At 46.1% G+C, this 14,950-nt stretch overlaps 1 protein-coding gene across 2 annotated transcripts; it reads left to right on the top strand.

Annotated features, from left to right (window-relative positions):
* Window positions 1-4,111: 4,111 nt before the first annotated feature.
* LOC143943038 (arylamine N-acetyltransferase 2-like) lies at window positions 4,112-12,049 on the top strand. 2 transcript variants are annotated; one of them, XM_077464530.1, is made up of 2 exons: window positions 4,112-4,242; window positions 10,917-12,049. In XM_077464530.1, the coding sequence occupies exon 2, from the start codon at window positions 10,931-10,933 to the stop codon at window positions 11,738-11,740; it is 810 nt and encodes a 269-aa protein (XP_077320656.1). In that variant the 5' UTR covers window positions 4,112-4,242; window positions 10,917-10,930; the 3' UTR covers window positions 11,741-12,049. The 2 variants fall into 2 exon arrangements, with proteins under 2 accessions (XP_077320656.1, XP_077320657.1); XM_077464531.1 differs by lacking the exon at window positions 4,112-4,242 and adding an exon at window positions 4,315-4,335.
* Window positions 12,050-14,950: the final 2,901 nt, after the last annotated feature.

Genomic DNA, 14,950 nt, shown 5'->3' with positions numbered 1-14,950 from the left:
AGAGAGACTAACCATAGCATAATATTGTCTAACTTTTTAATTGTAGAAAAAAGTATTACACTTACATTGGTAGGTTTAAAATTTGCATATAAAAACAGCCGGCCGGATCGCAACAAACAACCTTCCCCCTATAAGACAGCGTGGTGACATCAACACATACCTTCTCCCAGACGCGTTTCGTCATACATGACATCAATGGGGGTGAACTTCTTGGAGTGGATCACTGTGGTGTCATTATCATTAGTAAATACCTTATACAGCTTACTTGCTGTTTCTTGTCTGGTCAAAACGTACCCTTCTCCAGATGCGTTTCGTCATATGTGACGTGTCAATGGCGGTGCACTTCTTTCAGTGGATCACTGTGGTGTCATTATCATTAGTAAATACCTTATATTGCTGGGGGGTCAGTTGTTGCTGGGAGAGATCTACTGTTGAGGGAGGGATCTATTGCTGCTGGTTGACGGAGAATCTATAGATGCTGGCTGTGGGGAGACCTGTTGTCGCTGCCGGGAGTCTATTGTTGCTAGGGAACAAATTTTGTTGCAAGTGGTCCATTGTTGTTAGGGGGATCTATTGTTGCTGGCTGCAGGGGATCTATTTTACTGCTTTTCTTGTTATAATTACTAAATTACATAAAAATGACCCCACAAAATGATACTTAGTTCTGTCTTCTCTAAAAGGGCAATACTGGGAGTTGGATAGGGGGTGGAACCAAGAAATGGTGTTCAGAGGTGGGTAGGGGGGGTGAAAAGGGATGACTCAGAAAGGGGGAGTTCCTGCACCTATGCTCTGAGAAAAAAAGCCCAGTCTGTTATTGAATATTATATTATAACCTGTTTAATATGTCTGGGATTCCTTTCAGAGAGCCAATCTGGATGAACTTATTAGATTAACTTTGTGACTAATGATTTTTTGGTGAACGCTTGTACAAAATGCATGTCTGGCCAGCATTTCACACAGATGGCGGTGGATTTCAGCGTGATTGCAATAACTCATGTTCCATACTTGCCAGCAGTCCTGATTTTCCCAGGACAATGCAGATTTTGGGACCCTCGTCCCGATCGGAGCTCGTTACGATTAAATTCCTGGGAGTTTGCCTTTGTCCTGGGAAAATCGGGAATGTCCTAAGCAAAAATGGCTGACAGGTTACAAAAAGATGGTCACTGCTGAAAGAACTAATCCCCGTGTGTTCAGTGGAGAGGGGAGGGGCAGCCATTCGGCTTCTCTCTTCAGTGTACAAGTAGACCGTTGTACACTGAAGCTGATTGGTTGCATGGCCCAGAGGCCCCTCCCCTCTCCACTGAACACATGAGAAAGCCAGGAACTGTGTAGCTGTAGATGATGCAGACAGAAGCATGAAGGAGGGTTCTGCTGCCAGTGACACAGATGTAAAGAGGCCAACTTCGCTGCTGGGGACACAGATGTAAGGAGGAACTCTGCTGGGGGCACCCGATGTAAGGATGGACTCCGCTGGGGGCACCTGATGTAAGGAAGGACTCTGCTGGGGGCACCTGATGTAAGGAGGGACTCCGCTCGGGGCACTTGATGTATGGAGGGACTCTGCAGGGGGCACCTGATATAAGGAGGGACTCCTCTGGGACACCTGATGTAAGGAGGGACTCCGCTGGGGGCACCCGATGTAAGGATGGACTCCGCTGGGGGCGCCTGATGTAAGGAGGGGCTCCGCTGGGGGGACCTGATATAAGGAGGGACTGAGCTTGGGGAACCTGATGGCATCTGGTGGCAGGCGACGTAACAGGTGACACGCTCAGGACTCCCGCTATGATGGCACAGTGGCTGCATTTGCTGGGCACAGTGGCTGCAATTGATGGCACATTGGCTGAAATTGATGGCACAGTGGCTGCATTTTATGGGCACAGTGGCTGGATATGATGGGCACAGTGGTTGCATATGATGGGCACAGTGGCTGCATTAGCTGGGCACAGTGGCTGCATTTAATGGGCACAGTGGCTGCAATTGATGGTGCAGTGGCTGCATTTGATGGCCACAGTGGCTGCATTTGCTGGGCACAGTGGCTGCAATTGATGGCACAGTGGCTGCAATTGATGGCACTGTGGCTGCATTTGATGGGCTCAGTAGCTACATATGATGGGCACAGTGGCTGCATTTGATGGGCACAGTGGCTGCAATTGGGCACAGGGGCTGCATTTGATGGGCACAAATGCTGCATATGCTGGGCACAGTGGCTGCATTTGCTGGGCACAGTGGCTGCAATTGATGGCACAGTGGCTGCATATAATTGTCACAGTGGCTGCATTTGATGGGCACAGTGGCTGTAGTTGATGGGTACTCCAGCTGCATATGATGGGCACAGTGGCTGCATGTGATGGGCATAGTGGCTGTAATTGATGGCACAGTGGCTGTATTTGCTGGGCACAGTGGCTGTATTTGTTGGGCACAGTGGCTGCATTTGATGGGCAAAGTGGCTGCATTTGATAGGCACAGTACATTGTTGCCAACCTTCAGTATTTTTACTGGCAGCCAGTAAAAAAACAGGCAATTTTCTTCTGCCAGTAAATGCCAGTAATAGCGCGTACACACGTAGCAGACTACCCGGAGGACTTAGTCTGGCGGACTTTCCGCCGGACTTTCCGAACGAGCTACTTGCCCACACACTGCACTTTTTCAGCAGACTAATAGGGCGTACTAAGTCCGCCGGACTATCCGCCGTACTTTTGAAATGAACGGACTCGCCCACACACGTGGAGGAAAGTCCGCTCATTTTGAGAGCGTCTCCGGGTAGCCGGGGCCAGCAAAGGAGGCGTTGCTGGCCCCGTCACCTGGTATGGACTTAAAGGGGAATCCCTACGCCGAAAAATCGGCGTGGGGGTCCCCCCCCCAGATCCATATCAGACCCTTATCCGAGCACGCTACCTGGCCGGCCAGGAAAGGGGGTGGGGACGAGCGAGCGCCCCCCCCCCCTCCTGAGCCGTACCAGGCCGCGTGCCCTCAACATGGGGGGTGCCTTGGGGAAGGGGGGCCGCGCTGCCCCCCCCACCCCAAAGCACCTTTTCCCCATGTTGATGAGAACAAGGGCCTCTTCCCGACAACCCTGGCCGTTGGTTGTCGGGGTCTGCGGGCGGGGGGCTTATCGGAATCCGGGAGCCCCCTTTAATAAGGGGGCCCCCAGATAGCGGCCCCCCACCCTATGTGAATGAGTATGGGGTACAATGTACCCCTAACCATTCCCCTGTGAAAAAAAGTAAAAAAAAAACACACAAGGGTTAAAATAGTTTATTGCACAGCTCTGGGGGTCTTCCGTCTTCGGGGGTCTTCTCGCCGGACTCCTCCGCTATCTTCTGCTAGCTCTTTTACTAGCGGAGGAGCCCGGCTTTCTTCTTCGCCGCCGCTCTCTTCTTCCGACTTCGGGAGTCTTGTCCCCCTCTTCGGTTCTTCTTGCCGGGCCACCGCGCCTTCTTCTAGCTCTTTTACAAGCGGTGGCCCGGTCTTCTGTCGCCGCTGTCGCCGCTGTCACCATCTTCTGTTCTTCTCTTCTGGAGATGTTACCTCATCGCTGTCTCCAGCCACAATGACAGGGGCGCGGCGTGCGGCGACTTATATAGGGACATCCCGGATGATGTCCCCGCCCATTATGATGTCACAGTTCCAGAGGACTGCTGTCAGTGTCACTGTGAGAGTCCATTTTATGTGTGTGTGCCACCCATTCTAATTTCGTGCCCTCCTGAGTCCTGTCACTGAGCTACTTACTTACTATATCGAAAATAAAATAAGAAATATGTTTTTTGCCTTATTATCTACCTTAAATCATATTACTAATTGCATATTGTATATGTTTGTAGCCTAAATACTCTAATGTGCACTTAAAAATGTAATTTTGTAACTTTTGGAAATGCCAGTAACAACTTGGCTGTGCCAGTAAATTTTGGGCTTTGTGTCAGTAAATTTCAATCTGGTAGGTTGGCAACACTGGCCAATTGATTTTTTAAAGTATTTTTCAGAATCTTTTGTGCCCCCCCCCCCCCCCAAAAATTTTTTTTTGAGTACTAGCTGCCACTGTGTTCCAGTTCAGTGGAGCAAAAAAATCCAAAACAAAATCACTAGGAGTACTGCGGATGTTCTTGCTGTGCTGCAGAATAAATGACTTCAGCTCTCTGTACATTGTCCAGGAAGACGTTAGTGGCTGGAATCAATAGATGTCACATGACTTCTCGTCTTCCTGTTTTACGTTGGAAGTTGATTTGGACTCTGTTCTTCCAGAAGGTGGGTTAATAATTCGTTTCTATTTAAGAATTAAAACTTTGTAAAAGAAATGTTTGCATACTTCTAGGTGTTGCAGCGATTCCATGATTGCCGGTAAGATGTATTTAGGATACGTTCACATTCCATTCCAGCCTTGTCATAATGAGTGTGAACAGTTCATACACTGCAGAATGGGATGGGAAAACTGCACAGACGTTACCACTGCTCCGTATAATGCAATTCACTATTTAAATGCTGCATTCCAGATTTCAAGGTCTAGCTAAAGATTACTTTTTTTTTAATGAGCACAATGGACAATACTTACATTTATTAAAGTAGTAGGTAGTAAACTGATGTAAATGTATAATATATATATATATATATATATATATATATATATATATATATATATATATATATATATATAGCTCTATATAAGTACCTAAAATAATAATAAATAATAATAAACACCCTGCTTTTATTTTTAAAGGCCGATACGTATTCTACATATTTTTGGTAAAAAAATTGCAATAAGCATTTATTGATTGGTTTGCACAAAAGTTAGAAAATAGAGGATAGTTTTATGTCATTTTTATTCATCTTTTTTTTTTTACTAGTAATGGCAGCGATCAGCGATTTGTATTGTGACTGCGATATTATGGCAGACACATCGGATATTTTTGACACATTTTGGGGACCATTGTCATTTATACAGCAATCAGTGCTATATAAATGTACTGATTCCTGTGTAAATGACACTGGCAGTGAAGGGGTTAACCACTAGGGGGCAGTGTAGGGATTAAGTGTGTCCTAGGGGCGCGTTTCTCACTGTGGGGGGGAGGGGCTGTTAGTGGGCCCTGAGTACAGGGTTGATGACTACCGCTTTACTGCATATATGGACTGATTTTACTGTTGTGGGTTTAGCAACACTTTAGAGTAAGTCTTTCATAATGTGCTAGTATGCAGTACATACTAGCACATTATGATTTTGCATTGCAGGGGGAAACATTTTTTTTTTTCCATTCCAAGAGATTACTACCGCAACCCTACAGTGGTAATCTTCCAGTGCTGTGGGGATTAAAGTGGTTGTAAACTCTGTACAACCACTTTTACCTACAGGTAAACCTATAATAATGCTTACTTGTAGGTACAGTTAAATATATATATATATATATATATATATATATATATATATATATATATATATATATATATGTATATACAGCACTGTGTCTCGGCAGGGGGATGTCTCGTCTAAAAAAACACCAACAATCAGCATTTTTTTTTAGCAGTGCCAAATGATTTGGAGAGGTGACCCAATACTTTGAGCAATATAGTGTGAATGAGCGAGTTTGGGGTGGAGGAACTTGACTGGCCTGCACAGATTCCTGACCTCAACCCAATAGAACACCTTTGGGATGAATTAGGGCCTGACCTCACAAATGCACTTCTGGAAGAATGGTGAGAACATTCCCATAGAGACACTCCTAAACCTTATGGACAGCTTTCCCAGAAGAGTTGAAGCTGTTATAGCTGCAAAGGGTGGGCCAACTCAATATTGAACCCTATGGATTAAGACTGGGATGCTATTAAAGTTCATGTGTGTGTAAAGGCAGGTGTCCCAATACTTTTGACAATATAGTGTATGTAAATGTATATATATTTATACACTCTTATAAATAAATCTAAACACATACATTTCAAAATGTATAAAAACATGGACACTGTAAGTGGAACAGTGCATGTGTCAGTAGGGCAGAGGTCGGTGTCAGTAGTGTCCAAACAGACCCCTGATGTCTCACCTTTGAGACGGAGAAAGGAAATGAGGACAGAGATTCCCCAGTCACTTTTCGTCTGCAGCCTCAGCTGCACTGGACAGTGAACAAATGGGAAGTGCTCTGTGCTGAGCAGCTTCCTGTTCATTCACAAACAGAAGCATAGTAAACAGTTTACTATGCTTCAGTTATGAATCAACAAAGTGAGTGATCAGCCCTTGGCTCCCACTGCTGTCAATCAAATCCAATGACACGGGAGCCAGGGAATGGGGCAGAGTCCTGCTGTCTGTGTCAATGGATGCAGCAGCAGGACTCGGGAGTGTGCCCGCACGGGTGCCCACTTGGAATGCGGGTCTCCGAGGGGGCACTCGATGCAGAGAGAAGCCAGGAGTGCTGCTGGTGAACCCCAGAAGAGTAGGATCGGGGCCACTCTGTGCAAGGGTTTTGCAGGAGGAGGAGGTAAGTATACTGTGGGGGTTATTTACTAAAGGCAGATCCACTTTGCACTGCAAGTGCACTTTGCTGTAGATCCGAGGGGGACATGCAAGGAAAATAAAAAACAGCATTTTAGCTTGCACATGATTGGATGATAAAATCAGCAGAGCTTCCCCTCATTTCAGATCTACCCCTCAGATCTACAGTGCACTTGTAGTGCAAAGTGGATTGGCCTTTAGTAAATAAACCCCCATGTTTTGTTATTTAAAAAAAATAAAAACTTTACAACCCCTTTAAGTGCCGATATAGTCCCCATTCTAAAGGGCATTTGTTTGTTGGCATGACCAGACAAGAGTGGCCTGAAAAGATGTAAGTATAAACAGTGACTTGAAAAAGTATTCATACCCCTTGAAATTCTCCACATTTTGTCATGTTACAACCAAAAACATAAATGTATTTTATTGGGATTTTATGTTATAGACCAACACAAAGTTCCACATAATTGTGAAGTGGAAGGAAAAATAAAAAATGGTTTTCCAATTTTTTTCAAATATCTAAAAAGTGTGACGTGCATTTGTATTCAGCCCCCTTTACTCTGATTACCCCTAACTAAAATGGAACCAATTGCCTTCAGAAGTCACCTAATTAGTGAATAGAGTCCACCTGTGCGTAATGTAATCTCAGTATAAATACAGCTGTTATGTGAAGCCCTCAAAGGTTTGTTAGAGAACCTTAGTGAACAAACAGCTTTGAAGGCAAAGAAACACACCAGACCCGTCAGGGATAAAGTTGTGGAGAAGTTTAAAGCAGAGTTGGGTTATAAAAAAATATCCCAAGCTTTGAACTTCTCACAGAGCACTGTTCAATCCATCATCTGGAAATTGAAAGAGTATGGCACAACTGCAAACCCACCAAGACATGGCCGTCCACCTAAACTAACACAGCTACAATGGAATGGTTTCAATCAAAGCATATTCATGTGTTAGAATGGCCCAGTCAAAGTCCAGACCTAAATCCAATTGAGAATCTGTGGCAAGATTTGAAAATGGCTGTTCACAGACATTGTCTATCCAATCTGACAGAGCTTGAGCTATTTTGCAAAGAAGAATGAGCAAAAATGTCACTCTCTAGATGTGCAAAGCTGGTAGAGACATCCCCAAAAAGACTTGCAGCTGTAATTTCAGCGAAAGGTGATTCAACAAAGTATTAACTCAGGGGGGCTGAATACAAATGCACACTACACTTTTCACATATTTATTTGCAAAATTTTTGAATTTTTTTTATCATTTTCCTTCGACTTCACAATTATGTGCCACTTTGTGTTGGTCTATCACATAAAATCCCAATAAAATACATTTACGTTTCTGGTTGTAACATGACAACATGTGGAAGATTTCAAGGGGTATGAATACTTTCTCAAGGCACTGTATATCTTTCTTAAACAGGTTAGTTAGCATAGGTGTTGGGAATGGGGGAGGGCAGTTTAAAGGCTTGTTAATTTTAAGATGGAATTCCACTTTAACAATTGGATATTCAGGTTGGAGTGGGTTTAATGCTTTAGGAAGGGTGCTTAAAAGTAGGGCATACTTTTTTTAGTTTTGGAAGAGACTGACAACTCATGGGGCCCCCGGACAATAGGAGATTATGGGGCCCCCGGGCAATAGGAGATTATGGGCCCCCGGGCAATAGGAGATTATGGGACCCCCGGACAATAGGAGATTATGGGGCCCCCGAACAATAGGAAATTATGGGGCCCCCAGGCAATAGAAGATTATGAGGCCCCCAGGCAATAGAAGATTATGAGGCCCCCGAACAATAGGAGATTATGGGGCCCCCGTGCAATAGGAGATTATGGGGCCCCCGTGCAATAGGAGATTATGGGGCACCCAGGCAATAGAAGATTATGGGGCCCCCGTGCAATAGGAGATTATGGGGCACCCAGGCAATAGAAGATTATGAGGCCCCCAGGCAATAGAAGATTATGAGGCCCCCAGGCAATAGGAGATTATGGGGCCCCGGGCAATAGGAGATTATGGGCCCCCCCCCCGGGCAATAGGAGATTATGGAGCCCCCAGGCAATAGAAGATTATGAGGCCCCCAGGCAATAGAAGATTATGAGGCCCCCAGGCAATAGAAGATTATGAGGCCCCCAGGCAATAGGAGATTATGGGACCCCCGGACAATAGGAGATTATGGGGCCCCCGTGCAATAGGAGATTATGGGGCACCCAGGCAATAGAAGATTATGAGGCCCCCAGGCAATAGAAGATTATGAGGCCCCCAGGCAATAGGAGATTATGGGGCCCCGGGCAATAGGAGATTATGGGCCCCCCCCCCGGGCAATAGGAGATTATGGAGCCCCCAGGCAATAGAAGATTATGAGGCCCCCAGGCAATAGAAGATTATGAGGCCCCCAGGCAATAGGAGATTATGGGGCCCCCAGGCAATAGGAGATTATAGGGCTCCCGGGCAATAGGAGATTATGGGGCCCCCAGGCAATAGAAAATTATGAGGCCCCCAGGCAATAGGAGATTATGGGGCCCCTGGGCAATAGGAGATTATGGGGCCCCCTGGCAATAGAAGATTATGAGGCCCCCAGGCAATAGGAGATTATGGGGCCCCTGGGCAATAGGAGATTATGGGGCCCCCAGGCAATAGAAGATTATGAGGTCCCCAGGCAATAGAAGATTATGAGGCCCCCAGGCAATAGGAGATTATGGGGCCCCCGGGCAATAGGAGATTATGGGGCCCCCAGGCAATAGAAGATTATGAGGCCCCCAGGCAATAGAAGATTATGAGGCCCCCGGGCAATAGGAGATTAGTGGGCCCCAAGGCAATAGAAGATTATGAGGCCCCCAGGCAATAGGAGATTATGGGGCCCCCGGACAATAGGAGATTATGGGGCCCCCGTGCAATAGGAGATTATGGGGCACCCAGGCAATAGAAGATTATGAGGCCCCCAGGCAATAGAAGATTATGAGGCCCCCAGGCAATAGGAGATTATGGGGCCCCGGGCAATAGGAGATTATGGGCCCCCCCCCCGGGCAATAGGAGATTATGGAGCCCCCAGGCAATAGAAGATTATGAGGCCCCCAGGCAATAGAAGATTATGAGGCCCCCAGGCAATAGGAGATTATGGGGCCCCCAGGCAATAGGAGATTATAGGGCTCCCGGGCAATAGGAGATTATGGGGCCCCCAGGCAATAGGAGATTATGGGGCCCCTGGGCAATAGGAGATTATGGGGCCCCCAGGCAATAGAAGATTATGAGGTCCCCAGGCAATAGAAGATTATGAGGCCCCCAGGCAATAGGAGATTATGGGGCCCCCGGGCAATAGGAGATTATGGGGCCCCCAGGCAATAGAAGATTATGAGGCCCCCAGGCAATAGAAGATTATGAGGCCCCCGGGCAATAGGAGATTAGTGGGCCCCAAGGCAATAGAAGATTATGAGGCCCCCAGGCAATAGGAGATTATGGGGCCCCTGGTCAATAGGAGATTATGGGGCCCCCAGGCAATAGAAGATTATGAGGCCCCCAGGCAATAGAAGATTATGAGGCCCCCAGGCAATAGGAGATTATGGGGCCCCCGGGCAATAGGAGATTATGGGGCCCCCAGGCAATAGAAGATTATGAGGCCCCCAGGCAATAGAAAATTATGAGGCCCCCAGGCAATAGGAGATTATGGGGCCCCCGGGCAATAGGAGATTATGGGGCCCCCGGGCAATAGGAGATTATGAGACTCCCAGGCAATAGAAGATTATGAGGCCCCTGGGCAATAGGAGATTATGGGGTCCCCAGGCAATAGGAGATTATGGGGCCCCCGGGCAATAGGAGATTATGGAGCCCCCAGGCAATAGAAGATTATGAGACTCCCAGGCAATAGAAGATTATGAGGCCCCCAGGCAATAGGAGATTATGGGGCCCCGGGCAATAGAAGATTATGGGGCCCCCAGGCAATAGATTATGGGGCCACACAGTATACACACACACATACAGTATACAAACACAGGCACACAATATACACACACAGTATACACACACAGAATACACATACACACAAAGTTACTGGAGAGGCGGGGCAGCTATCATCTTTGGGATTTTTTTTAAAAACACAGATTTTTACATACTGTCCCTGGTTTTATTGAGGATGGCAAACCTGATGGGGCCCCTTAGTGGCATGTGGCCTCTGGCAGTGCCCGAGTGCCCGAATGGTCAGTATGCCCCTGGTCCTGGAAGAACTGAAACTAGTCACTTTGGACTCTTGACACCAAGAACAAGTTTATCAATATATAGCAGTCGTTAAACTTACTTTAAACACACCTTAGTGTAACCTATCCTGGTAGGTTCCTTTAAATGTTATACTCTTACATAGAGATCTGAATAATTCAGCTGTAAATATTGTAAAGAAAAAAGCAAGCACTGTGGGCTTTGAAATGGTTGAAGACAAGCATAGTAGTATATTACCTATTTTTTTTTTATTGCACAGAAAATCAGTTTTAAATGGACCTGAATGCATATTTCAAGCGGGTCAATATGACAGACTCCGGACCACCTTCACTTTCAGCACTGCGGGAGTTACACCGTCATCACGTCTTATCTGTGCCTGCTGAAAACCTGGATATTCACAGTGGAGAAAAAATCATCTTTGAAACATCGTGGATCTATGAGAAGATTGTAGTAAGAAAACGTGGCGGACTCTGTTATGAGAGCAACGGTATTTTCTTGTGGGTGCTGGAAGAACTGGGGTACAAGCCCAAGGTGTTATCAGCAAGAGTTAGGAACAAAATCTCCGGTGTGTATGGACCTAAATTTGATCATATGATAATAGCAGTAGAGCTAGAAGGAAGAAAATGGCTTTGTGATGTTGGGTTCGGAGAGGGTATTATTGACCCAATTCCACTGGAAGATGGATGGGAAGAGGAGCAGGAAAATGGAGTGTTTCGGTTACGGGTGGAAAGAGAGACATGGTACTTGGAGAGAAAAGATGGTGACCTCTGGAGAAGTCTTTTTAAATTCACCCTTGAAGAATTCGCCTTCAAAGATTTCAAAGAGATGTGTGAATATCACCAGACTTCACCAAGTTCCATATTTGTCTGCAAGTCCATTTGCTCCCTTCAGCTCCTGGGTGGCAGACTGACATACATGGGGCACAGACTGATAACTACAGAATTTACCAGAGGGGGTAGGTATGTGAAAACTACCCGAGGCCTCACGGAGGATGAGATTCCCGATCTGCTAAGAGACAGGTTTGGAATTGTCTTGAAGAAAAAACTTATACCAAAGGATGAAGACATCATACCTCCAAACTGAGGTTAAAAGTAATTGGTTGTATTTTTACCTTTGGGTGTTCATTTGGCTGTGACCTATAAATAAAGTTGTGGTATTACAAGTGAAGTTTTAAAATTATTGCTGCATTTTATGTTTTTTAATTATATTAGCAACTGTATTCCCACTCATGATCATAATTTAGGGAGTGGATCGATCTTCTGATGCATAGTCTTTTTTTTAACATTTAAAGTGATACTAAACACACACTGTTTAATTTACATTGTCGCTTCTCTTTCTGTATGTGATTGATGGCACGGTAATTATTTTAATAAAAAAAAACTGTCTTTGGAATGTGTTTCCTGTCCGACCTGTCTGCACTAGGTATATGTAAAAAAACGAACATAAAATGTATTTATGTCCACTGAACGATTTATCGGTCATTACATGATGGCACCATAATTTGGGTTCGCAGCCGAACGTTCTTTTTTCAAAATTGGGTTTGCCTGATTTTTCGTTTAGTGTATGGCCAGCATAAGTCCTTAGGATTTCATTATTGAGTTGGCCCACCCTTTGCAGCTATAACAGCTTCAACTCTTCTGGGAAGGCTGTCCACAAGGTTTAGGAGTGTGTCTATGGGAATGTTTGACCATTCTTCCAGAAGTGCATTTGTGAGGTCAGGCACTGATGTGGGCGAGAAGGCCTGGCTCACAGTCTCCGCTCAAATTCATCCCAAAGATGTTCTATCGGGTTGAGGTCAGCATTCTGTGCAGGCCAGTCAAGTTCCATCACCCCAAACTCGCTCATCCATGTCTTTATAGACCTTGTTTGTGCATTGGTGTGTCATGTTGGAACAGGAAAGGGCCATCTCCAAACTGTTCAAATAAAGTTTGGAGCATGAAATTATCCAAAATGTTTTGGTATGCTGACGGCTTAAGAGTTCCCTTCACTGGAACGAATGGGCAATGCCCAACCCCTGATAAAAAACCCCACACCATAATCCTTCCTCCACCAAATGATTTGGACCAGAGTACAAAGCAAGGTCCATAAAGATATGGAGGAGCGAGGTTGAGGTGGAGGAAATTGACTGGCCTGCACAGAGTCCTGACCTCAACCCAAAAGGAACAATTTTGGGGTGACTTAGAGCAGAGACTGCAAGCCAGGCCTTTTCATCCATATCAGTGCCTAATCTCACAAATGCGCTTCTGGAAGAATGGTCAAACATTCCCACAGATACACTCCTAAACCCTGTGGACAACCTTCCCAGAAGAGTTGACGCTTTTCTAGCTGCAGAGGGTGGGCCAACTCAATATTGAACCCTATGGACTAAGACTGGGATGGGGGGGGGGGGGGGCGGCAGACAGTCCTGATCATGGACCCCCAACCCCCTCTCATTGCTCCAGCCCGCCACCCAACACTAACCACCCTTTTTACGCCAGGTTGCCCTCCTACCTGCCAAGCCCCTGTCAGCCCCTCACTTACCCTGTGCAGGTCATGGCTACGGCTTCCCCCCTCCGTCCCCTCCGTGTTCCGGTCATCGCTTCTCCCCCAGGCCAATCGGGTCTTCGGACTCCCAGCCAATTGGGTCTTAGGAGGACTCCCAGTCAATCGGGTCTCAGGACCCGCTTCCTGATTGGCCGGGAGAAGAAACATTAAGACATTAGCGAATATTAATTCGCTAATGTCATACAACAGGGTGGGCTCTGGGCGCAGTACTCTGTGCCCCAAGCTCACCCTTTTTTGAAGCCAATTAGAGCTTCAGACTCTAATCATGTGCTCCTAAAAAAAAAATCCATAGAAATCAATGCATCCAGTGTCCTGCATGTAGATTGGGGGGGGGGGTGGGGGGAGTGGCACCCATGTGCTCCGTGAAAGCAGCCGCCACTAAAGTTTATATGCGTGTAAAGGGAGGTGTCCCAATACTTTTGGTAATATAGTGTATATCTGAAGTTAAATCTTTATTATTTTGTGTAAATAACATGGTGGGGGTGGATTTCTGGCAGTCACCCCCTCCAGCCTGTATTTTAGAATAAGGGGGAGGTGAACCCTATATTAATCAACATGTAATATCCCGCCCCAATTGTGTTTAGCTGGTTAGTGGGTATGGAGGAGGAGGGAGGGAGTGGGCTGTCATTTACCACTGTTTATACACCCGCATGTGTGATTCTATAGTCACATGGACTGCTCAGGTGTTACAGGGAGGAACTGCTCAGGACAGAAACTCACTGAAAACTGAGCATGTGCAGAGTTGCCACCACATCTGCATAATCCCTTGCTGAATTTGGGACATGAATAGAAGGGGGAGATAGAGAACAGTAGGATCAACCAGGTTTTTGCTGAATATAGAAAACGAATGAGTATGAATAGCATGTAATACACCATTTATTGATAGTTTTTATGATTGTGGGTTTATTTTTTTTTTATTTTTTTTTTATTAAGAGTTTTATAACAGACAACACTGCTTACAGTATATATAAGGGTCATCGATTGACATAAAGATATGCATTGCAACACAACATTTCAACATTCTACAATTGTAGGGGTATGTCCCTGGTAGCCCCAACTTAACCGGCATATTATGTTCTATCCCCTGTTTGAACTCACAAGAGAACCGAAAAAAAAAATCCTAAAACCCTGGGGGGGGGGGGGGGAGGGGGGGAGAGAGGGAGAGAGAGAGCAGAGTCCCCTCAGCAGCCCAGCCCCCCCCTCCATTTAGGCTGTTTCGGGGTCAGCCAACCAAGAGTGCCAGACGTATTTCTTTGGGCAGCCCCGATGTAAGTAGGTATCTTTGTATAGAGGAAGACTTGTTCACCAGGCGTTTCCATTGCACCATGGAAGGGGGTTCTGACTTTTTCCAGTGCATAGCAATATTCTTGCGAGCATAGAAAAGTAATAGAGTGAGCACTGTGCGTTTAGCAGTGGACGGCACTGTGGGCTCAATGAGTCCTAGTATGCAAACCTCCAAAGCCAAAGGCACAGCAGTCATGGTGACCTTTCCAATTAGATTCAGCACCAACTCCCAGTACTGTTGGACCCTCGGGCATCTCCAGAAAATGTGCGAGAAGTCCCCAGGTGAGGCACCACACCGCCAACAGCTCGGAGAGCGAGAGGGGTTCATCTTATGGAGTCTGTACGGGGTATAATTGGCCCGGTGTACAATTTTAAATTGCACTAGGCGGTCTCGAATAGATGAGTTTGTTTGGTCCGGTTGTAGCCACCAGGCCACTGTAACCAACTGCGCGGAGAGGTAGTATT

Source organism: Lithobates pipiens, unplaced genomic scaffold (genome assembly GCF_037356315.1).
Source record: "Lithobates pipiens isolate NorthernLeopardFrog02 unplaced genomic scaffold, aLitPip1_a1.2 Scaffold_30, whole genome shotgun sequence".
Classification (NCBI taxonomy): Eukaryota; Metazoa; Chordata; class Amphibia; order Anura; family Ranidae; genus Lithobates; species Lithobates pipiens.
This window is presented reverse-complemented; position numbering and strand designations above follow the sequence as displayed.

What these genes read in the sequence shown, in the direction of transcription:
- LOC143943038 (XM_077464530.1), top strand. Translation starts at nt 10,931, where the DNA reads ATGGACCTGAATGCATATTTCAAGCGGGTCAATATGACAGACTCCGGA.